Source organism: Camelus dromedarius, chromosome 5, assembly GCF_036321535.1.
Source record: "Camelus dromedarius isolate mCamDro1 chromosome 5, mCamDro1.pat, whole genome shotgun sequence".
NCBI lineage: Eukaryota > Metazoa > Chordata > Mammalia > Artiodactyla > Camelidae > Camelus > Camelus dromedarius.
This window is the reverse complement of record NC_087440.1, coordinates 20,424,787-20,448,445: the sequence shown is the minus strand read 5'-3', so window position 1 is coordinate 20,448,445 and position 23,659 is coordinate 20,424,787. Positions and strand designations below refer to the sequence as shown.

At 42.1% G+C, this 23,659-nt stretch overlaps 2 protein-coding genes across 9 annotated transcripts in view; one reads left to right on the top strand and one right to left on the bottom strand.

The window, feature by feature from the left end:
* TUBGCP4 (tubulin gamma complex component 4) overlaps nucleotides 1-18,475 on the top strand; it is a 39,149-nt gene extending 20,674 nt beyond the window's left edge. Inside the window, exons 10-18 of the mRNA XM_031453208.2 lie at nucleotides 4,820-4,870; nucleotides 5,290-5,395; nucleotides 6,915-7,022; nucleotides 7,474-7,612; nucleotides 10,691-10,868; nucleotides 11,415-11,549; nucleotides 12,945-13,061; nucleotides 13,689-13,828; nucleotides 14,459-18,475. Of these exons, the coding sequence (XP_031309068.1) occupies nucleotides 4,820-4,870; nucleotides 5,290-5,395; nucleotides 6,915-7,022; nucleotides 7,474-7,612; nucleotides 10,691-10,868; nucleotides 11,415-11,549; nucleotides 12,945-13,061; nucleotides 13,689-13,828; nucleotides 14,459-14,471 (987 nt within the window). The 3' untranslated portion in view covers nucleotides 14,472-18,475. The remainder of the gene's footprint in view (nucleotides 1-4,819; nucleotides 4,871-5,289; nucleotides 5,396-6,914; nucleotides 7,023-7,473; nucleotides 7,613-10,690; nucleotides 10,869-11,414; nucleotides 11,550-12,944; nucleotides 13,062-13,688; nucleotides 13,829-14,458) is intronic.
* The window catches only part of TP53BP1 (tumor protein p53 binding protein 1), an 81,490-nt gene continuing 74,051 nt past the window's right edge, over nucleotides 16,221-23,659 (bottom strand). For all 8 annotated transcript variants that reach the window (XM_031453180.2, XM_064485660.1, XM_010994944.3 and 5 more), the window contains 5 exons: nucleotides 21,957-22,172; nucleotides 18,354-18,448; nucleotides 17,631-17,830; nucleotides 16,963-17,108; nucleotides 16,221-16,574 (listed from right to left, as the gene is read on the bottom strand). In XM_031453180.2, coding sequence (XP_031309040.1) covers nucleotides 16,387-16,574; nucleotides 16,963-17,108; nucleotides 17,631-17,830; nucleotides 18,354-18,448; nucleotides 21,957-22,172 — 845 coding nt within the window. In that variant the 3' untranslated portion in view covers nucleotides 16,221-16,386. The remainder of the gene's footprint in view (nucleotides 16,575-16,962; nucleotides 17,109-17,630; nucleotides 17,831-18,353; nucleotides 18,449-21,956; nucleotides 22,173-23,659) is intronic.

Sequence of the window (23,659 nt, the reverse complement as noted above, 5' to 3'; positions counted from 1 at the left end):
TAGGGTCCATTTTTTTGTTTTTAATTGATTTGCATGTGCCCAGATAATGTAAATTCTGCGAGTCTAGAGTCCTATACATGTTCTCATTCTTGATTTTCAGGTTATATGGTAAACATGTGCATATTTGTAATAAATATACATACTTAATTGTTCTTCTTTGTATGTATCCATCATTATCACTGTCACTTATGATATATATTTATATATGTATATATATTTTTTGACTTAAATTCTATTTTATTAAGTTATTATGGTCACTATCCAGCTTTCTTTAAGGTCATATTTATCTGATGTATCTTCTTCCATCCTTTATTTCCAACCTTTCATGTGCTTTTATCCCACCCTTCTTAACTTCCTTGTCCCCAAGTGCTTTCTGTCACTATAGATTAATTTGCATTTTCTAGATTTAATAAATGGATCGAACAGCATGTACTCTTTCTTTTGAGGGGTGGGAACCAGGCTTCTTTTACCTAGCATAATTATTTTGAGATCAATCAATGTTGCATGTATCAATAGTTTATTACTTTTTCTAGCTTGCACAGAACACTCATAACCATCATTAATGCATGTTATTTTAAACATTTCTGTAAATGCATTACAGAATGGCAAACACATCCCTTCACTTAAAAAAAAAAACCCTTATCTTTTTAGCAAGCAGGTAGCACTTTTATAAACATCATTATTATAATTGTTTATAAACACTTCTCTAAATATATTACAGAAGAGCTATCACATCCATTCCCTGAAATCACTCTTTGAAACTACCCTGGACATATAATTCTTTTAAAAGTCTTTATTACATGTGTTTTTGTTTTATTTTTCATCATTAATACATGAAAACATTTATCAAAATATATTTGACGTATAACATTATGTAAATATAAGATGTACGTGTTGATTTGATACATTTACATATTGCAATATGATTGCCAATTGTAGCAATAGTTAGCATCCATCTCTAGCATGTTACATAATTTTTTTGTGATGAGAATAATTAAGATCTAATTTCTGTTATGCTGTACACCAGAAATTGATACAACATTGTAAACTGACTGTACTTCAATTAAAAATTTTTAAATATATATATGTAAAAGTAACTTGTGAGAATAATTTTTTTTTTAAATCTAGTTTCTTAGCAAGTTTGATGATTATAATAATCACTATACTGTGCATTAGATCTGCAGGACTTATTTCTACTAGTTGCAAGTTTGTACCCTTAAACATTTCTCCTGTTCTCCCACCCCTAGCCCTTTGTAACCACTAGTTCACTGTTACGAGTCTGGCTTTTTTAGATTCCACCTACAAGTGATACCATACAGCATTTATTTCTCTGTCTGACTTGCCTCACTTAGCATAATGTCCTCAAGGTCCATGCATGTTGTCATAAAAGGCAGAATTTCCTTTTTCTCACGGCTGAATAATACTCCATTGTATATACATATCATATCTTCTTTATGCATTCATCCATTGATAGGCACTTAGGTTGTTTCCATATCTTGACTATTGTGAATAATGCTGCAGTAAACATGGGAGTGCACATATCTGTTTGATATCCTGCTTTCATTTCCTTTGGGTATATATTCAGGAGTGGAATTGCTGGATCATATTCTAGTTCTATTTTTAATTTTTTGAGGAACCTCCATGCCGTTTTTCCATAGTGGCTGACCCAACTTACATTCCCACCAACAGTGCACACAGGTTTGCTCTTCTCCACATCATTATCAACACTTACGTCTTGTCCTCTTTAAGACAGTCATTCTAACAGGTGTGAGGCAATATCTCATTGTGGTTTTGATCTGCATTTCTGAGATAGTTGATGATGTTGGGCACCTTCTGTTGTACGTGTTGACCATTTGGATATCTTTGGAAAACTGTTTAGTTCCTCTGCCTGTTTTTCAATTGCATTGTTTGGATTTTTGGTTGTTGTTATTGAGAGATATGAGTTCTTTATACATTTTGGATATAGCCCCTTATCTAATAGATAATCTGCATATATTTTCTTCTGTTCTTTAGGGGTTTTTGTGCGGTTTTTTGTTTTTGTTGTTTGTGCTTTTGTTGTCACATCCAAAAAATCATTACCAAGACCAATGTCAAAAGAATTTCTTCCCTATATTTTCCTCTAGGAGTTTTTATGGTATCAGGTCTTATGTTCAAGTCTTTGATTTATTTCAAGTTAATTTTTGTGTATGATGTAAGATAGGAATCCAGTTTCACTTTTCTGCACATGTTTATTCAGTTTTCCCAGCATCACTTATTGAAGAGACTGTCCTTTCCCTATTGGGTGTTCCATGACTGCCCGTATATGAGGGAAGTTGATACTGAGTTTTATGTTCTGTTCTATTGGTCTCTGTGTCTATGCCAGTACCATACTGTTTTACAGATTACTTTAGCTCTGTCATATAGCTGAAATCAGTTCTAATCAAATCACTGAAAGTATACTACCAGCTTTGTTCTTCTTTCTCAGAATTGCTTTGGCTATTTGGGATCTTTTGTGATTCCATATGAATTTTAGGATTGTTTTTTCTATTTCTATGAAGAACGCCTTTGGAATTTCGATAAGAATTTTTGTAGGGATTGCACTGAATCTGTAGATAGCTTTGGATGGACTTTTTAACAATATTGTTCTTCTGATCCAGGAGCATAGAATGTCTTTCTATTTGTGTCATCTTTGGTTTCTTTCAACAAAATCGTCTAGTTTTTGTTGTATAGATCTTTTCGTTGCTTAAATTTATTCCTAGGTGTTCTTCAGCTCAGCATAATTGAGATTAATCCATGTTGCATATATCAATAGTTTAGTCTTTTATTGCTAAGTAGTATCTCATTGTTCATACCAGTGTGTTTTCCTATCATCTGCTGATAGACGTTTGGGTTGGTCCCTTATTGTAGTTTTAATTTGCATTCCCTTAGTGACTAGTGATGTTGAGATTTTTTTCTTAAGCTTATTTGTCATCCATATATCTTCTTTGTTGAAATGTCCAAATCTTTTGTCCATTTTTATTGCTTTTGTTTTGTTTAATTTTCTTACTGTTGAGTTTTGAGAGTTGTTTATGTGTTCTGGGTGGTAAGGCCTTTATCAGATACGTGACAACTATTTTCTCCCAGTCTATGTCTTGTCTTTCCATTCTCCTAACAATGTCTTTCAAAGAGCAGAAGATATTAATTTTGATTAAGTCGAGTTTATCAATTTCTGTCTTTTTATGAATCATGCTTTTGGTATTGTGTCTAAGAAGCTTTTGCTTAAGCCAAGGTCAAAAGATTTTCTCTTCTGTTTTCTTTTAGAAAACTTACTGTTTTTAGTTTTACATTTAGGTTTATGATCATTTTGAGTTACTTTTTGTATGTAGTGCAAGGTATAGATCAAGTTTTAATTTTTTGCATGTAGATTATTCAGTTGCTCCAGCATCTTGGTTCTTTTTTATGATTTATTTTTGTATATTTGTATTGTTATTATCCTTACCTCTTTAAGCATATTTATAAAGAATATTTAAAATTTTTGGTCTGTGTCATAGGTCACATTTCCCCAGGAAACAGATTCTGTGACTGAGATCTGGCAAGAAGTGAGGGAAGCAGGACTGAGTAGAGAGAGGAAATAAACTGCGATGCAGTTGCTGCAGAAGCCTTGACCACTTTCTCCAGAGTTCTGAAGCTAGAATGGCTCTTCAGAGAGCCCTCACATTGAGGTTAGAGAGCAAGGCCATTGTACCTCTGCGTCTGTCAGAAATTAGTTCCATGGGTAAGGGCGCTCCCTTTAGCCAAAAACACCAGTAACAGGCAGCACCCCCAACAGCTACAGGGGCGATCCGGGCAGCTCACTGTGCTGTCCGCTCAGTTCTGAAACTTCTGCTTCAGCTGGTATGTGTTACCTAGTCTGTTGTATTCCTTTTGCTTTCCCCGTGTCTGATTATTTTGACCTGTGTGTTTACATTCCCCTGGGGATGTCGGCTGTTTCATCTAGTAATGTGTACTGGAGAAGGGCCAAAGGCCAGTTCCTAATCTGTCTCAGTTCCAGTAGGAGAGGTAGGGGGGTGAGCACCAGGGTGGAGATTCTGGGCACCCTGATTTGATGTTATCGCTTCACTGGACAAATCCTAGTCAGAGATTTTGATGCTGGTGATGGTATGTAGTTGATTTTTTTGTATATCAATCATCAAGCTTGCTGAATTCTCTTACTAGTTCTAATAATCTGTATGTCACTTCTCTTGCACTTTCTATGCAGATAGTGATATTAACTATCAATAATGACAGTTTTGCTTCCTTTCAGTTTTTTTTTTTCCTGCACTGGCAAATCTTCAGTACAATGTTGGATGACTTTAAAGGACTTTCTTCTAATGTTTCGCCATTAAATAGGTTGTCTGTGGTGGGGTTTGGTATATATACGCTTTATCAGCCTTCTATTCCTTGTTTGCTTTCTTTCTGAAATCACAAATGGATTGAGTTTTAGCAAATGCTTTTTCTGCATCTATTGAGGTGATCATTTTTTTTTAATCTTTAATGTAGTAAATTGCATTCATATTAAAATTTTTTATTGAGATAAAATTCATGTAACAAAATTAAACAGTTAAGCCATTTAAAAATAGGTACAATTCAGTGGATTTTAGTATGTTCACAATGTTGTGCAACCATCACCACTAGCTAATTCCAGAATGCTTCCATCTCATATATTATATTAACTATTAAACTTTTATTCTTGGGATTAACTCAATACAGTCATGGTATATATTCTGTTTTCAACGTGTTGCTGGACGTGTACAAAACCATTCTTTATAAGAATTTTCATTGTAATGAAACTTTGATCCTGTTTTGCTGATTCTTTTTGCAGCATCTCTGGAAGCTCATGGTGGAAGAGTCCGATTTGCTGGGTCAGCTGAAGGTAATAGCTTAGCTGTTTGTTCTTTTAACTCTTAAAATGATGCTGGGAGACAATGACTTTAGTCTCTGTAGCCTCTCTTGAGAGCACTGGTTGCCTGTCCCTAGACATCTAGAGTGGCTTTGTATGTCCTCATCCAAGTAGGCAAACTCTACCTATTGCTATGGATTTACTGTAGTACAAAGCTTTGGGTGTTTACTTCCTTCTGGCATAAGTGTGTTTTCATTGAATAAATGATGTTAAAGACACACCAGTCATCTTGCCATTACTAAGTATGCCCCTTTGAAATGCCAAAAGCCTATGTCCTTTTGCAGGTTGGGCACAAAGTGATGAAACTGGAAATTATATGCATAATTCTTTCAGGATAGTGAGCTCCTGGCCCTGCTAGATTTCTGAATTGTGAACTGAAATTCTTTCTGCAGATCATTAAAGACTTTTACCTTCTGGGACGTGGAGAATTGTTTCAGGCCTTCATTGATACAGCTCAACACATGTTAAAAACACCACCCACTGCAGTAACTGAACACGGTAATTGCTCTGGGCCCCAGCTTATTGAAGTTGTAGTGTGTTTCTTGGCTGCTGCTGAACCATTTAGGCCTGTTCCACATAAGAGCAGCCTGGTGAGTTAGAGTGTTTCCAAAGATGGAAGACTTCTCAGGTAGACTCACACTGTTGTCACTGGGAGCAGCCTTAGCTAGTGACCCTTCCTGGAAGAGATGGTACAAGCCTTCAAACTAGTATTTTATCCTCGTCAATTTATAGCCATATGTTTCTCAAGGGACATATTGGGACTTACTGTCACTTGTTGTATTAGAACTCTTTAGATCATAAAGGATGGAAAACTAACCTAGGTAGAAAGGTGAATTTATTTGCTCTTGTATCTGTAGCTCCAGTGCAACAGGGACATTGCTGGGCCAGAGAACTGAAACCAGGGACTGCTGGGATTCTCTCTCTTACCGTATCTTGCTGGTGGCACTTGTGTGCTCTCTGATGGCCCTCCAGTCCCATCTGGCAACATGGCCACCAGCAGCTCCAAGAAACATACCTCACAGTGTCTACTGGTGGAGTCAGACCTGGTCTCTCTGTTAGCAAGTTAAAGGATTCCAGGAGAGGGGTTTTGACTAGCCTAGCCGGATTTTATTTTTATATATATATATATGCATATATGTGTGTGTGTGTGTATATGTGTATGTGTGTATCATATCTGTATCAAAGAGGTCAGACATTAAGCTATGCCTACTTCAGTCAAGTCACCCTTGACCATTGGGGATGATCACTGTTCCCATTCGAGCTACATAAGGAGAGTTAGATAAACATCAGAGTCAAAGAGAGAGGCAGAGGGGAAGACAGGGTTACCATTTTTCTAGCTCTATGAAACAAGAGATGTCCACTGTACTTAACAGAGGACTTTTTCGGCTGCAGATGTCAGAAAACCCAATTCAATCTCACTTAAGCAGAGGGGGAAACAAAAGCATTTATTGATTGTCCTAAGTGAAGAGGTCAGGGGTATGGTGGCTCCAGGTAGTTTGCTCCAGTGGCTCACATGACGCCTTCAGGACTTGGTGTCATCATCTTCACCTCTGCCTTTCTTCTCAGACAGGCCTGCTCCATGTGTAGCGAGATGGCCTCCAACCAAGTCCATATCCTGCTAAGTCTTTGTTTATCTCGAGGGGGGAAAAAAAAACTACACTCTTTCCGAATCTTAATAGAGTCTCTGGATTGGCCTGGCTTGGGTCCTGTTCACATCCCTAAACAAAATAGTTTACTAAGGTAGATCGTTCCTGGGTCACCTGCCTACCCTGAGGTTCAGGTGTTGTCCACCCCACTGGAACTGCATGGATTGTTCTGGGGAGAGGTGATTCTCCAAGGAAAATCAAGTGCTGTTACCAGCAAGAGGAGGAGGAACACACGCTAGTCAAGCAAAAACAACCGCTGTTTACCATGCCCTGCTGTTAGTGTTAGGTGGGCTGGAGGAGGAGTGGACAGAGAGGTCTGGGTTTGTTGCACAGCCATGCCACCTCGCCAGCCCACGTGTCCTTTCTTGCAGATGTGAACGTGGCCTTCCAACAGTCAGCACACAAGGTGCTGCTGGACGATGACAACCTTCTCCCTCTGCTGCACTTGACAATCGAGTATCATGGGAAGGAGCATAAAGGTTGGCCCCTCTTTCTTACATCTTTCCGCTCCTCTCGGTCCCTATCTGTTCTCCTGTCTGCTTCCATCCACCTCCACAGGAACTGCATCATTTTGGACCTTAGAAACCGCCTAGTCTTTTGTGTAACATTGTGCCCTAATTTTACATGAAAGAAAAGGGAAGTCCAGAGAGGCTAAGTGACATGGCCAGGCTATAGTTTTGGTTTTGGTTGTCATGCTGCTGGAATGGTCTGTTTATTTATAGCCACCAGACTTTAAGGCTGAGGAAACAATGTCTAAGAGACCTCCTAAGAGAACCCCTCCTGGGAGTTTCCTTGCCCTCCACAGGTCCCCTTGTGTCCCCTTCATGCTCCGAACACTGCAGGCTTGAGTGAGCACTCATCTCATGAATGCTACTCACCTTGTTGCAGCTCTGGTTCTAGATGAGCAAAGTCATCTTCTCTCCTTAACAGATGCTACTCAGGCGAGAGAGGGGCCTTCTCGGGAGACTTCTCCCCGGGAAGCCCCTGCATCCGGCTGGGCAGCCCTAGGTCTTTCCTACAAAGTGCAGTGGCCACTGCACATTCTCTTCACCCCTGCTGTCCTGGAGAAGTGAGTATTTTGAGTTTCTCACAGGTAATTATTACCCACGTTACTTCCAAGGGAAGAAATTATCAGGAATAGAATTGGTGGGAGCAAGATAGCCACCCAACTGGTTTTTAACAGCCTGTAAATCAGACGTTGCCAACTCAGATGCCTTCGGGGGCTGGACAGATAACAATAAGTGAAGCTGCAGATGTGAGACAGTAGGAAGCAGTGGATGCTGGAATGATCGGGAGGGTCAAAGCCTAAAATCGTCAATCTTTTAAGAAGCAATTTACAAGCTGCCAGTTTGTGGCCACTCTTCATCCTCCCTGTTTCTGCTCACAACCCTCTACTTTGGGGAGCTAGAGAAGCTAAGGTGTGAGAGATGACACATAAGCTGGTTCAAGGAGAAGATTCAGGGCCCACAGCCCACCTTAGTAAGCTGCATGGACTTTGTCAGTGCTTTTATTGGGCATTCTGATTATTACATGTGAGCTTGTTGTTGTTTTTGGAATCAAATAGCCCAGATCATATCCTCTGTTGAATCAAGAAGGTTGTTAGGTGAAAAGTTAGTTTGTGTGATTCCAGAGGTGGTATGTGTGGTCATGGCCCAGCACTGATGGGATTGGATTTACCAGTTGCATTGTATTGCCTTCCTGTTTTATTAAACTATTTTAAAATAGAGGGGCTAAAATATACAAACAGCTCACACAACTTAAGAAAAGAACAAACAACCCAATCCAAAAATGGGCAAAAGATCTAAACAAGCAGTTCTCCAAGGAAGAAATACAAATGGCCAATAGGCACATGAAAAAATGCTCAATATCACTAATTATCAGAGAAATGCAAATCAAAACTACAATGAGGTATCACCTCACATTAGTCAGAATGGCCATCATTAAAAAGTACACAAAAAATTAATGCTGGCGAGGGTGTAGAGAAAAGGGAATCCTCCTACACTGTTGGTGGAAATGTAGTTTGGTGAAGCCATTATGGAAAACAGTATGGAGGTTCCTTAAAAAACTAAAAATAGACTTACCATCTGATCCAGCAATCCCACTCCTGGACATATATCCAGAGGAAATTAATTCGAGAAGATACATGCAACCCAGTGTTCATAGAAGCACTATTTACAATAGCTAAGACATGGAAGCAACCTAAATGCCCATGGACAGATGACTGGATAAAGAAGTAGTGGTATATTTATATGATGGAATACTACTCAGCCATAAGAAAGAATAAAATAATGCCATTTACAGCACCATGAATGGACTTGGAGATTGTCATACTAAGTGAAGTAAGCCAAAAAGAAAAATAAAAATACCATATGTTATCACTTATATGTGGAATTTTTTTAAATGACACAAATTAATTTATTTACAAAACAGAAACAGACTCACAGACATAGAGAACAGACTTAGGGTTACCAGAGGGGAAAGGGAGTGAGGAGAACAAATTGGGAGTTCAGAATTTGCAGATACTAACTACTATATATAAAATAGATAAGCAGTAAGGTCCCACTGTACTGCACAGGGAACTATATTCAGTAGCTTGTTCCTAATAGCCTATAACGAAAAAGAATATGAAAAGGAATATACATATATATGTGCTGTACATCAGAAACTAACACAACAGTTAAAAATAGGCATTTTTTAGAATTGAAGTACAATCACTTACAATGTGTCAATCTCTGGTGTACAGCACAACGTCCCAGCCATGCATATACATACATATATTCGTTTTCATATTTTTTTCATTAAAGGTTATTACAAGATATTGAACATAGTTCCCTGTGCTATACAGAAGATACATATTTTTTTTTGCTTGCATTGTTTCCTTTATGAGAGGGAGGTAATTAGGTTTCTTCATTGACTTCCGCTTGCAGGAGGTACTGTGGATCGAACCCCTGACCTTTTGGGTGTTGAGCATGCGCTGTCACTTGAGCTATACCCTTCCCCCAGAAACTTCTTTTTCAGTCTGTTTTTATATATAGTGGCTAACATTTATAAATCTCAAACTCCCACATTTATCTCTTCCCACACCCTTTCCCTGGTATCCATAAGATTGTTTATTATGTCTGTTTCTGTTTTGTAGATGCGTTCATAGTGTCCTTTTAAAAAAAAAAAAGGCATGTTTTTAACGTAACTACAATGCCATCATCACACCCAGTAAAATGAATAATCCTTCTTATCTGATACCCAGTCCACACTGAAATTTCCCCATTTATCTAAAAAATGTCTTTTTATGGTGGTTTGTTCAAATCAGAATCCAAACAAGGTGTACTATTTTCAGTATACTGTTCCATTAGAAATAGATAATTTTTAAGACCAGATGGAGTCAGGTTGTCTTCCACAAGCCTGCCTTAATAGGGTAAATAAGCCCAGTTCCATCAGGAATCAGCTGCTCTTCCTACAGGTCTTCTCAGTACAAGGCTCGACATCAGGGAGTCAGCTAAGCTCAGTGAGGGGAATCCTTGATTTTATCTCCTCTGGGACTTAGAGACAGAGAATCACATTAACCAAAATCCTTGGTTTCCAACACATTCTTACTGGTCCGTGCAAGACCCTCGTTCCTTCCTTCTCACCCCGCCCCCCCAAACACACACATACATTCCATAAAACCCCTTCCCAGAACAAAATCTAGAATGCTGACAATAATGTCCATCTACCTATGTGGGCCTTCCCAGCCCTGCCCCCACCTCCCCAGGCCAAAGTGACCACTATCCTAAATTCCATGTTTTCTATCCTTTTTATATAGTTTTATAGCATCTATATATGTTCCCAAAGTGTACTTTTTTCTGTTTAGTTGTTTTAAGCATTATAAAAAATGGTATCAGGCTATATGTCATCTTTTCAGATTTCCATTTTTTATTCAAAATCATATTGCTTAGTCACATTATGTTATACAGCTGAGGTTCATTCATCCTGATGGCTGTGTAATATTCCATCATATAAATAAACCAGTTTATCTGTTCATATCTCTAGCCATTCTTATCTTTCCTGCCTTTGTGGGGAAGAGGTGGGTGGTGCAGAGCCCTAAGGTCTGTTACATGGATGGTGGTGGGGTGAAGTTTTTATCTTGAGTAGCCTCATGTTTCTGTCCCAGATACAACGTTGTTTTCAAGTACTTACTGAGTGTGCGCCGGGTACAAGCTGAGCTGCAGCACTGCTGGGCCCTACAAATGCAGCGCAAACACCTCAAGTCCAACCAGACTGACGCGATCAAGTGGCGCCTGAGGAATCACATGGCGTTCCTGGTGGATAATCTTCAGTACTACCTCCAGGTCTCTGTCTGTGGATCAGTAGAAGGAAGGGGTATGAAAAGGAGTCCAAGAGGTTAGCAGGAGTTACCAGAGAGGAATCCTCCATTTGGTGAAACACTGGGGTTTGAGAAAATCCATGGGTTATGTTACCAGGCATGTTTCTTGGGGGTATTTTAGAGGAAAGTGGAAATAAATGGATGATGGAGAATGAGGACGTAGGGTCCTTATCAACAATGCAGTAGTATTTAATTGTTGTTGACTTGACCCCGATTTTTATAGTTTGCTCTAACTTCTGGAATCCCATGGTACTTAACCAAGTCAGGCAGTGGAGAGGATAATGCACAAGGGGGGATCTGCCAAGACATTGGAGGTTGTTAGGAAATAGGCAAATAACTTTCTGTAAGATTTGGCAACGTAAGGTTGTCTTTGCTCAGCCTTAAAGTGGCTCAGATAGGAGGAAGACAACTGGGGGCAAAGAACTTCTATTTCATCCTCTTGGGCATCTTAATGTTCTTGAGTGCTTAGACTATGCAAGGTACTAACATTATTTGTGTAACCATCTCCCAGGTAGACGTGCTGGAGTCTCAGTTCTCACAGCTGCTTCATCAGATCAATTCTACCCGAGACTTTGAAAGCATCCGACTGGCTCACGACCACTTCCTGAGTAATTTGCTGGCTCAGTCCTTTATCTTGTTGAAACCTGTAAGTAGGGCTGGTTGATTTCCTCAGATTGCTTCTAGCCTGACTGTTCCCTTAGGCCCTGAGTTGCCAGGATATGGAACTGTATCATTAAGCAGCTGTTCAGTCTCCATTTTTAACATCTTATAGAGCAAACTAAAAGGGAATCTTAAAAAGGAGAACTTAAATGTCTTTGTGGTGAGCACCTACAGAAGAAAGAATATGTGCTTAACGCTCAGAAGGAAGGATTTAAAGAAATTTTAAAAGACCTTTCTGACATGACAGAAAGACTAATGAATAGCGTATAGAATTTACTTCATTAGACGTCTTTTGGCTCTAGATCAATCAGCTGTTTGGAAGCTGTTTTCACAGACAACTGGAGTAGTGTCTCTGGCTGTGTGTGTGTAGGGATGTGTGTATGTACATGTTATCTCCTTCAGAGAAGTTATTCTCAACCTTGGCTCCACATGGGAATCATCTGGGAGCTTTTAAAAAAAAAATCTAGGACCCAGAGCACTTAAATTAGAATCCCTGGAGTAGAACCCAGGCACCAGTCTTTTAAAGCTCACAAGCTGGTTCCAGTTCTAGGAAAAGCAGGAAGATTAAAATGACCCCTTCTAGTTTCTAATAGAAGAGTTATGCTTTAGCTCTGACGTGAGCTGTTATTCCTCAGTTGTGCCACACGCTTTTGTTCTGGTATTTGGGGCTGTTATTTTTAAGGGAGAGTGAGGTCCTTAGATGCCACTCCAAAGGGTTCTGTGACCTGAAAACAACCAAGAACCACTGTGACAGGTAGCCTATCCTTGTACTGTATGAGTGCATCCTTGGGGAAAAGCAGAATATCAGAGCAGGTGATCATCATTAAATATTTATTGAGTGCTTACTGTATGCAAGGCACTGGGGATACAAAGAGGTATAAGTCATGGCTCTGCCCTTAAGGAGCTCACAATCTAGTTGGAGAAACAGGACATACACATACATCACAGATCAGTAACAACACAGGCGGCCTGAACAATCGCCACGTGAACAGTACAGATGATCTAGAGGACAGGGAAGCAAGGGGTCGCTAACAGCTACGGTGGGGAGGGAGTGCGCCAGGGAGAAGGGGGACTCGCTGGAGCAGGTAAGAGGAGAGTATCCCAGGCACGGGGAACAACACCGCGAGCAAAGCTCCAGGCAGGAGCTCGCGCTACAGGCCCAAGAGACAATGACTGATGTCGCTTTAGTGGAGGTTTCGTGCAGCGTGACTAAGAGAACAAGTGTCTTTGCCTGGAAGGGAAGAGTCTGTTTTATATGTGTTGCATTTGGGAGGCTGGCAGGACTTGCACGTGGCATTGTCTCTCCCGAGGTCACATGTGGAGAATGGGAATGGATTAGTTCTTAGGACATTTTCTAATGTCAACTCTCTTTCCCGGGTAGGTGTTTCACTGCCTGAATGAAATCTTAGATCTCTGCCACAGCTTTTGCTCGCTGGTCAGTCAGAACCTGGGCCCACTGGACGAACGTGGGGCCGCCCAGCTGAGCATCCTGGTGAAGGTGAGTCAGCCTGGCCACTGCAAGTACGCGGTGCTGTCCGAGGGACAGAGGTGGGTCTGCGGGTGGGGAATCATTATCTTTTCCTTTGAGTCAGTTAAAGCATTTCCCCAATACATACACAGAAAAAACAAGATACAAAGATAAAAAATGTTGTAGCAGACTGACTTTGAAGCCGTAATTATGTGCTGCCTCAACACTGAAAAATAGTTCAGACCTGAATAGTTTATTCAACCCACCAAATAATGCACTGACTTTGTTCTTACTTTCCAACATCCAGCCTCCTTACTCCCTTGAACTAACCCCCTGTTTTGCTGAGATACAATTACCTGTCTGTACCAAAAACACAGGCCCTCTCCAACCCCAGAACACAGCAGAATATATTAACTTGAAACTGGATGCTAAATTCCTACTGACAATCAGAGTACTTTCATAGGAAGTCATGCATTCTACGGACTCAGTACAAAGAAGTCATTTTTGGAGCTAGTAGAAGTGAGACTGTGGGAAGGCCAGTTAATGCTACAGAATTTTCAGCAAGACTTTTCCAAGCAGTACCCCCCTGCCCCTGCACTCCACATGGATAGCTGGTGAGTCTAACAGGAATGACAGCTTGAGGCCTTCTCTCTGCAGGGTTTTAGCCGCCAGTCTTCACTCCTATTCAAGATTCTCTCCAGTGTTCGGAATCATCAGATCAACTCTGATTTGGCTCAACTACTATTACGACTAGATTATAACAAATATTACACGCAGGCTGGCGGCACTCTGGGCAGGTGGGAGTAAGCACCATTGGGGCACTCAGTGGACACTAGGGGTGTGTGTGTGGGGGGTGCTTTTTAGTAAGTTGTATAATTCCAGAGCTGGAAGGAGACTTTAGCCATTTATCTAGTCCAAATTCCCTCCTTTTATAAACATAGAAAGTAAGGCTGAGAGAGAGAAAAGACTGATCATCAACGAAGATTATTTTCCATTAAAAGTCATCACCACAGTAAAATACTAAGACTCCTGACACTGAGATGGGTTTCCAGTCCTCAGTCAGTGTGTGTCTTGCTGTGCGGGGGTCCCGGTTCTGACACGAGCAGCTGCGCAGCCTCAGCCCCACTCCCATCCCCGCCCGCCCCCAGCTTTTGCGTCTGAAAGGAGGGGACTGCCCCTTCTAACTCTGAAGTTTTTTTAATCTAGCAGTGAGATTCAGTGGAAGGTGGCCTCGCTCAGAGGTCTGCCTCATTCAAAAAAGCACTTTATTCTCCTTTCTCTGAAATGTCAGATTCCTCCTAAGTAATTTTAGCTAAAAAGAGTTTTAAGATGACATTATCTAGACCACAGGTTGCCCTGATACATATTTCTTTGAAGAAAATCTTGGAAAAGCATGGTATTTTGATGCAGCTCTTTTTCTTTTGCAGTTTTGGGATGTGAGAATTTCTGGTCCACAGACTTAAATAAGTCAGTCCCACTGCGTTCTAACAGAAGATAGAAAACAAACACCCCATTCTCTAGCCAGCCACCAGATGTCTGCAGCCTACCGGAAAAGCTCTACTTTTTCTCCTAGAAGCAGTTTTTGAACATGAATGAGTATAAATCCTGCCCCTCCTTCCCCTGTGAAAAGGACACCCGTCCCACCTTAGGGGAATTCTTAACTCATCCACCAAGGAGGACTTGTGGCATTGGCTCTCCCTCTGCTGACCACACAGGAGCTGCTACACTGAGAACAGTTGTGGGATATACTCATTTACTGAGCACCTACTGTGTGCCCAGGTACTGTCCAAGCTGCAAGAGACAAAGCAGTTAAGTTATACCGCTCAGAAAGTTAAATAGTAATGTGCAAAAAGAATTAATATTTATAAATAGGTCAACTGCTGGATGTTACCACTGGGCGGAACAGCACCAGGTCGGATAGGCTTCCCTTTACTCCACAGGCCTTCTCTCCTCCTTCAGAAGTTGAAATTGACAGTCCATCCTTAAGGATCTTCAAAAATGTGCATCTGAAGGATTTTACCAGTAACTTCCAATTATTTCAGACTGGTAAGAGGGTTAATTCTAACTACTGACAATGTGTTTAAAGTTTTTTGTTTTTTTAACAAAGAAAAAAGGTCCTTAAGAAAAAAAATTAAGTCAAATTGTTAGATTTTGAATACTGAAAGATTCAGGTCTAACTATCCCACCTCAGAAGAACCAAAGGAGTTGAGGGTCTCCTAATCTGGCCCAACCATCACTGAAAATTAACAATCTTCATATCAATGTGAACCAAAATAACTACTCACTGAACACCTCTCTCCAAACTGAAGCAAAATGCAGCATATTCTGGCCTCAGTTGTAGCCCATGTATCTGGTGGTCATCCCTACATCTGCCACATACTGTCACCCTTATTCCTGTAACTGTCAGCGGAAGATGACCCCTTCCACTGCTGTCTGGAGCAGAGGATGGCACACTATGGCCAGCCGCCTGTTTTGTAAGTAGAGTTTTATTGGGACCCAGCTACACTCATTTGCTGACCTATTGTCTGTGGCTGCTTTCATGCTGTCATGGCAAAGGTGAGGCGTTGTCGCACACCAAATGGCTCACAAAGCCTAAGATACTATTTGGCAGAAAAAAAGATTTGTAAGCCTTGCTTTAGAGAGTGAGAGGACATCAACAGGATGAGGCTGGGGCACAAAAGGAATGGCTTCCAGCAGCTGTTACAATCATAGGAATAAAAATTTGGACCTCTGACTAGAGCTTCTGACATTTCCAAGTGTTTTCACTGTTTCTCGTGTTTATCCTTGCAGAAAGTCATCCCATCAAGTCTACAGGCACCACCCGCACACAGCAACTGGTCCGTTTCCCTTTCAGCTCTGAGCGTACAGTACCCACAGGTCAGCTGTTGGTGAGCTCAACTCTAAAAATTGATTTTTTAAAAATTTCCAGGAAACTAATAGCTGTGCCCAATTCCATTCAACTTTTGTCACACCTATTTATCTGAACCCTGTTTTAAAATCTGGAAGCAGCACTGAATTTGACAGCCCAGGTTAATCTGCTAACAAAAACTTTAAAATTCAACTCCGTTATTTTCCTTCACTAGCTGTCCTTCCAGAGAACAAGCCCACTGAACCTACAGAGACGGTATTATGTTTATCTTGCTATTTGTTCTGAGATTAAGCTTAAAGAAATGGATGAAGAAATCCCAGTTACTACAACCAAAGAGATTCAACATTTATTTTATCATAAAAGTCCAGCAAATAAAACTATATACAAGATCCATGCAAGGAATCCAGTTACACACGACATATTAAAACCTGGTTAAAACACAATCTTCACAACAGCAGGGGATAAAACCGGGAAGACCGAGTATCCTCAGTGAGAAACGTAATCATGTTTATATTTTGGATGCTGCTTGAATCCAATTCTCTCCCCAACAATGAGGCACTGGATCACCCACTCTTGCGACACCACAGGCAGCTGCAATGCTTCAGCACACTTCAGCACCGAGGCTGGGCACGAGGGGTCCGTCACCACCACGTCAAACACCCCTAAAGCAATATCTGCAGGAAGCAGAGGAAGGCGAACGAGGAAAGGAGACTCAATTTAGCCCTCCATGAAAGACAGATGAGCCTTCTAACCAGTATACCCCACTCTGCCCAAACCGAAGCCCTTCCTGTCATACACAGTGCCTCTGATCACAACCAGGAGCGAGAAATTAGAATCACTATGTGCTGACCCTGCGTTTAGCAGACAGACCACTGGACACCAGGAGAAGCATAAACAGCCCAGTGCTTCACTCATGTTGGCGCACCTTTCGAAGGTGGTACTTTTCTTCTCTTAGGCTAACCATATCCAGGTTTCTGTCAGGACTGAGACTTGGACCACAAGGCCTAACACCTAAGGGTTACAGACATCCTTGGAGCAACAACAAACACACTTTCCTGGTACCTTTGTTATGGGCACTTGAATGGTGCTGCTTCACAGAGGCTGCCCCTCCTGTCATGAGGATCTCAGACCAGAGCTCCAGGAAGTTCTGCTGTTGGTCTGATACCAAGAGTACCTTCAGGTTCTGGAAAGGGTTTTCACGAGGTTGCCTATGAAGGAGTCAGAGACACTGCATGACAGATACTATCCAACCACAGCCTTTCTGCAAAGGGACTCAGGTACATGTGAATGCTTTCAAAGGCTCTGCACTGGGGGGCATCACCCCCTCTTCCCTCCCTCTCTGATGTGTGCTCTCTGGGATCCTGACCCTCTAATCCACCCCTTCTGATTTCCAGGTTTGGCCTGAGGACAAGAAGAAGCCAAATCATGCTCCTGAGCCTGCATTTTTAAATGTCTTGGTTAAAACTTAGTCTCCTAACCTGACAGGTTGAGAATACTGAACCCACGTGAAAAATCTCACACATTTTCAAAAGGTCCCTAAGCAATATACTCTAGGAAAAGAAAAGAAACCAGATGAACTCCTAACATAATCTCAAACCCACTCAAATTGTGTAATTTATCCTCTGATCATTGCAGTTTCTAGGAATATTTACTTTCTCACCTAGATCCTCCCCCTCGGGAAGCTTGCTGTCTTCCGCTCTTCCCTCCTAGGTGGGCTCTCAAATACTCACCAATCCAGAATTCTTTGCTCCTCAAGGCTGTACCCAGCTGGCAGCAGATAATTGCGGTAATTCTGGAGCTGGTTGGCATGGCAACTGTCATGGACCCAGACATGAGACACACAAGGAATCCCACTGGCAAGGCACAGGAAGTACTTCCGGGTTCGACAATGCTGATCCGCAATGAGGAGACACTGGTAGGCTGTGTTACACTGGAAGAAAAGGAACAGAACCAGTGGGTCTGGTGACTTCTAAGCTCCTAAACGGCAGCCTGAATGAGTCACAGAGAACAAATCTGAACACTTCCGAATACTATCCAAAATGTGACTGAGCCTGTCCTGCCCCACGCCTCTTCCCTCACTGAAAGGCCCAAGCAGCTTCCCTAGGTAACCACCCTGCTTCACCTGCAGCTTTCTGGGGGCCCGAACCCTCAAGGTACAACCAAGCCCCATGTTATTTATCAGCCTTTCAGGCTAAGGATCAGCACACTATAATAAGGCTTTCTATTAAACACAAGTTTTAACCTGCTTTTGTCCCAGCAACAGAACCACAGCTATTAAGTAAGCCAAGGTTCTAACTTCTCTTCCTCTTACACAGTGAAAATTCTGTTTCATGCATTTTGGCAGCTTCCCAGTTCCTGAAGTCTCTGGTGATTGTATCCAACACCTCTCAGTATAGCAAGTGGGCTCTTCTCTTCACTAGCCCTCTGGGAAGCTACCCAAAGGAACTCCTCACCTGGGCTTCATTGAAGTCTTCAAGAATATAGCCAGCTCCTGCGCGAAGCTGGGATTCTGTGTACTGCTTGTTGAAAGGAGGAATTTCTAAAAATTCTATTAAAAAAAAGATGATTACCATTAGTTGGTTTCCTATTTGCTACTTTAAGCCTGCTTCTTACTGCCCCCTTAACCTACCCCCCAGCTATCTCTACAGTACTGTATTCCAAAGACAGGTTAAGGGCTTCCCCATGGGTCAGAGAGCTGTTTTGAGGCCTATAAAATGCTGCCAAAAGAAGGGACAAGAGCAGGAGGAGTGGGGAAAATGAGAAATGGAGACAGGTCCTAGTTCTGAAAACATCAAAGCTTTCTGCACTAAGAATGAGTCATGGGACTGTGCATAGGGATGGACACGCACCCTCTTCCCACAATAATGTACTCTGATTTGAGTAACCCTTACCATCAGGAAGTTCTTCCTTATGTCTACCCTAAATCTGTCCTGCAATCTAAGCCTATTTTCTCTAATTCTGCCTTCTGTGGAGATGAAGAATGGCTGATTAGCACTTTTTATAATAAAGTTTCAAATTCACCTTTTATCAGCATTTTTATCCCCTATACACTAAAACCCTGATAAACCAAAATGCTTAAAGAAAATGAGATTTCTAACATTTAACTGATTAAATGAAGGTTAGCCAGAAAATCCTGACTCAACCTTTTTATTGAAAACTATCTACCTTTGATGATCTTGAAGTACCTCAGGACACTGAACATCAATGACTGCTCTAGTCTTGAGGGTGAAGCAGAAGTTATGAGATGAGGCTGAAGCTGTAATGACCCTAGGCAATTAGAAACTGCTTCTTTTGACCAATATCTAATTTGAGCTTGTTTTCTCGTCATCTGCTCCTCTCATTTATAAATAACACATTAAAAAAAAAAGAAAAAAAGACATTAGAGATTTTAGTTAATTAGGAGTTCTGAGAAGTTCTAATGAACTTATCACAAATAAAAAACCCAACCAAACGCATAGAAGTTTAGTGCCAGGAACACTCCCTTTGCCCCTCATACCCAGTGGTAAAACCTGGCAGAGCAGGCCCCCACCATGAGCCCTCCTTCCCCTCAGCCCTTCGGTGCCCCCCCTGCTGCTGGGGCTGCTCGGGCAGTGTTGATACCCCAAACTCAGGCTCTGTTTAGGTCTGACTGGCTAGCCTATTCACTTTCACTGCTCTTTTCTTGATTCAGCATTCACATTCTTCTCAAAACGAAAGCTCAAACTGGAAACTCTAAATGGTTGTAAGAAACTCAGAATACAGCAGGACTGATCCTCAGTTGTTGTGCCATCCTTTTGACCCACCTCAATACAACGCGTCAGTTTTCAGTACCAAGACTACAGCTTAGTCACTGCCAAGTCCCCTCATGGTCCTTTATTTTTCTCAAGACTTCTGTTTTATGTCTACTTCGTCAAGGACCATTTCTAGCCTCAACCTATCTAGATTTTAATTCTCGTCTACATTACCTCGCATTTGTGTCATCAAATGTTCCTCTGTCTGGGCAGTCCATTTCTCTAATTTTTCTAAGTTACTTTGCATTTAATTTTGTTCACTTTTGACTTCATAAGTGGCCCTGCCCAACCAGAGGCTAAAATGAACAGGTTTTTAATTCCATCATCTAAATCAAGGATGAAGGTACTACACCCTACTCTGGAGTCAGTCCCTGTGGCTGATGGGTCCCTGATGATGTGCCACCACCTACCAAGACCGGGTGCCACATTCTCAACTCATTACTAAATTTGAGTCTCACAAGATGGACTCAAATATTTTACTGAGCTCCTGGTATAAATAAAAGAGATCCCCATTTATCTACAAGACATATCACAGATTCTTGAAAACTAATTCTATAGAGGATTGTTTCAATACAAATGTCTCAGGCTTCTTGAGATTGAGGAAACTCTCAACATCCTCACATACCAAAAGTATCAAGGATCTTGGTACTGTTGGGGCAATGTTCAAGGATGAAGGAGCAACATAAAGCAGACATGTTCACCATAACCACACTTTCCATAAGAAACCTGGAGATCCTGCTAAATACCTGTCCAAACTCCTCCTCATTTAGACAAAGCCTGCCTCCCCTCACTCATGGTACAAGAATGGGATTAAAAACATTTGATATGTCCGCAAGGGGGGATACAGGGAATGGAGGGAACTTTCAGGTTTATTAGCTCTCTCACAGGCTCACAGATTTTTAAGGACTTCAACAGTCTGCATCTCATACCAAAGTCAACTTTCTTAGCCATGCTGCACCAGTCAACAACTAAAACAGCTACAGAGCTGCTGTGGGACGTCCTGGTCTAGGAAAGGGCTAGGAGTGGGCTGGAGAGTAAAGACAAGTCCAGCAATACTGTGAAAGCAAAAGAAAACAAGACCACAAACCTTTTGATACCATGACACACATCTTGGCAGAATCCTCAAAGGACTCCCAACCACTTGTGATCAGAGTAAAACCACATTCCTGATTGGGAAACTCCTCACACATCTTATCTCCCACTGCACCTATCTGAACACTGACAGCCTGGGCCTGGCCCACACTTAACATTGAACCCCTATGTGCTACACCTGCTCCCACACCAGAGCCCCTCTAATGATGACTGTTTATGCACCTTCCAGATAGCATCCACCTTACCTCCAAGTCCCTGACTACCCTTCCCACGTCCCCTTACAGATCACCATGTGGCTGGATTTGGTGAGAGATAAATTAGGAAAATCATCCACACCTGAAATGCCAACCATCACAGATCTGCAGTTGTGCTATTTTCTAACCATGTTCCCTACCTAATTTGATTCCCTCTTGCAAGCCTGAACAGTCAGAACTGTAACTTGTAGAACATCAATCCACCTGAATGTTAGCCTTCGCAGACACATCTGGATACTGCAGTGCTGGGTGAGGCCCTTACTTTACAGTGTGTATCTGTATCTGCCAGTTTTCTCTCCTAGATCACAGACTCTTTAAACACTTGAAATAATTTTTAACTCTCCCCACTGCAGCCTTCACTCAAACCCTAAGTAACAGACAACACAGAAATGCAATGTGTAGATTTAGTTTAAGGTTGAAGAAAGTACAAGAGCTGGAAAGGCCTAGAGGCTGTTTCTCCGAAATCACCCTGGGGACCTTGGGCACGCCACATTCCCAGTCTTATACACAGACCTCAACAGAGTGGACTTTACCACTGATGTGTGTTTTCTCTAGCAGTTGCCCCCAGAACACAGTGGGAAGGATGGCAGAGCATTCAGAAACCTGACTGATGTGGGTGATTAATTGTGGCAAGTGAAATGAACACTAATTCCAAGCCTACCATTATCATGGATTAAAAGCAATTATTTAACCTCTCCAAGCCTGGGTCCTTGTCTGTAAAATGGATGATAAGACCTTTCTCCCATCTGTCTCACAGGATTGTTTTGCAGAACTACTCACTTAAGAGCAATTTTGTGACAATAGTCTATAAACCACAAAGCAGGGTTAAATAAATTTTTCAGGCCGATTCCAGTTGCCACTTGCCCTGCCTCCTCTACAGATGGTTCATAAGGCGAATGGAAAGGAAGTACACATGTACCAGAGCCCCAGGGCTTCTTACCCTCCTCTTCCTCGCTGCTTCCTGTAGGACCGTCTGGCAGTTTGGAGCGGCTGGCCAACTTGTCACTTGTGGTGGCCATGGTGAGGAGAAAGGCATAGCCCAGAAACAAGGTCTTGTTGAGAGGCAGAGGCCCTCTCTGCTCTTCCAGGACAGAGGGTTCACCCATGTTGTCTCCACTCTCACAGGGACTCACGAACTCTCCCGCCCCCATGGCACCTGGGAAGGACAGAGGCACAGGGTACAGACCATTGCCTGGACCCAACGGGATGGGCAGGCGATATCCTGACGACCGTTTTTGAGATATGAACCAAAGGCCACCCCTATGGCCAACCACCTAGGATGAAACTTACAGTGCAGAAAAACTCGGTGTATTTAAATTTTATAGTCATGACAGTGTATGCACTATTTTCATAAGTGAAAATCAACTAGTATTGTTTTTATACTGCCAAACCAAATACTTCTTAGGTCATCTGAAGAAAAGGCGATTCTAATACAAAGAAAGACAGAGTGGAAAATGTCTAGAAATCTTCGGCCCACTTTCTCTGCCCAGTGCTCTGATTTCCCAGGGATATGTGATATTTTGAAGCAGCCTTTAAAGCAGTAAGTTCAATTTTTATTATCAAGAAATGTCCCCAGCAGATACTCCCACCCTATCCCTGACTCTCACCAGAACGGTGCATAGAAAACTTAGTAAGAGAGTGTTTTTACATGTTGATGGAGCCATATCAACTGTCCCGGTTTCTAACACCTGGGGGTAGGTAAGTGAACCAGCCAGTCCAGGATCCCCAGAACACCATGCTAGGCGTGCCCCAATAAATCCTCGAGAAGAAAACAAATACCTGACTTGGAGAAGCTGAATCGTAGGCTCATTAGGAGGCTAAGATGACAGACAGGTCATGCCTCCCTAAAATAAAACCAGCAGCAAGAGAACAGTCTGATGTAGCACATATAAGCCTGGACTTCAAAGTCAGACTGCCTGAGTCTGAATTCTGGACTCCAGTGTCACCTTGGGAAAGTGAGCCAACTTTTCTATGGCTCAGATTCTTCAACTAGAAGATGAATTCTAGACCTACAGCTCCTAGGGACGGTACAAGGCAGCACGTATGCAGCACTTAGTTTCACGCGTCACTTACGCGGAAACACAGCAGAGGCGTTAGACAGACGTGGAGATGGCACAACTCACACAGGGAACAAAAGGAGCTCTGGAGCCAGGGCGACCTAACAACCAACGACCTCCTCAGTCTGCCAGAGAAAGAACGTGCCCTCGGGCAGACACTGCAGACTACCTCTGTGTCTCCAGAATTCACAGTGGCTGGGGCTGGGTCACGGTACAGACTCAGTGAACAACAGATGGACAGTTTATAAGAAGCTTGAGGGACTGGAACAGGGTTGTCTGGCGGTTAGCAGGAAGAGGGGACATGCAGGCTGAGGCACCAGCTTTCAGTGGGACTTTTAAGAAAGCCAGAGGGCCCTGAGCACAAGGGAGAGGGGAAAAGAGCTTCAGAGGAAGGTGGCGGTGTCAGGCAAAGGAAGAAGTCTAAGAAAATTTTTACCTATTTTGAATGTGCCTAAAATTCATTCCTTTTCTTCTCCCTCCTAGAAGCTACACAGGAGTCAATGAGTATTTCCAATCAGGACCTGGCTTCCTACCTACCCCACTGGCCTCTGCTGGCACGGAAGAAAGGGCATCCCTAAGCTGTCTG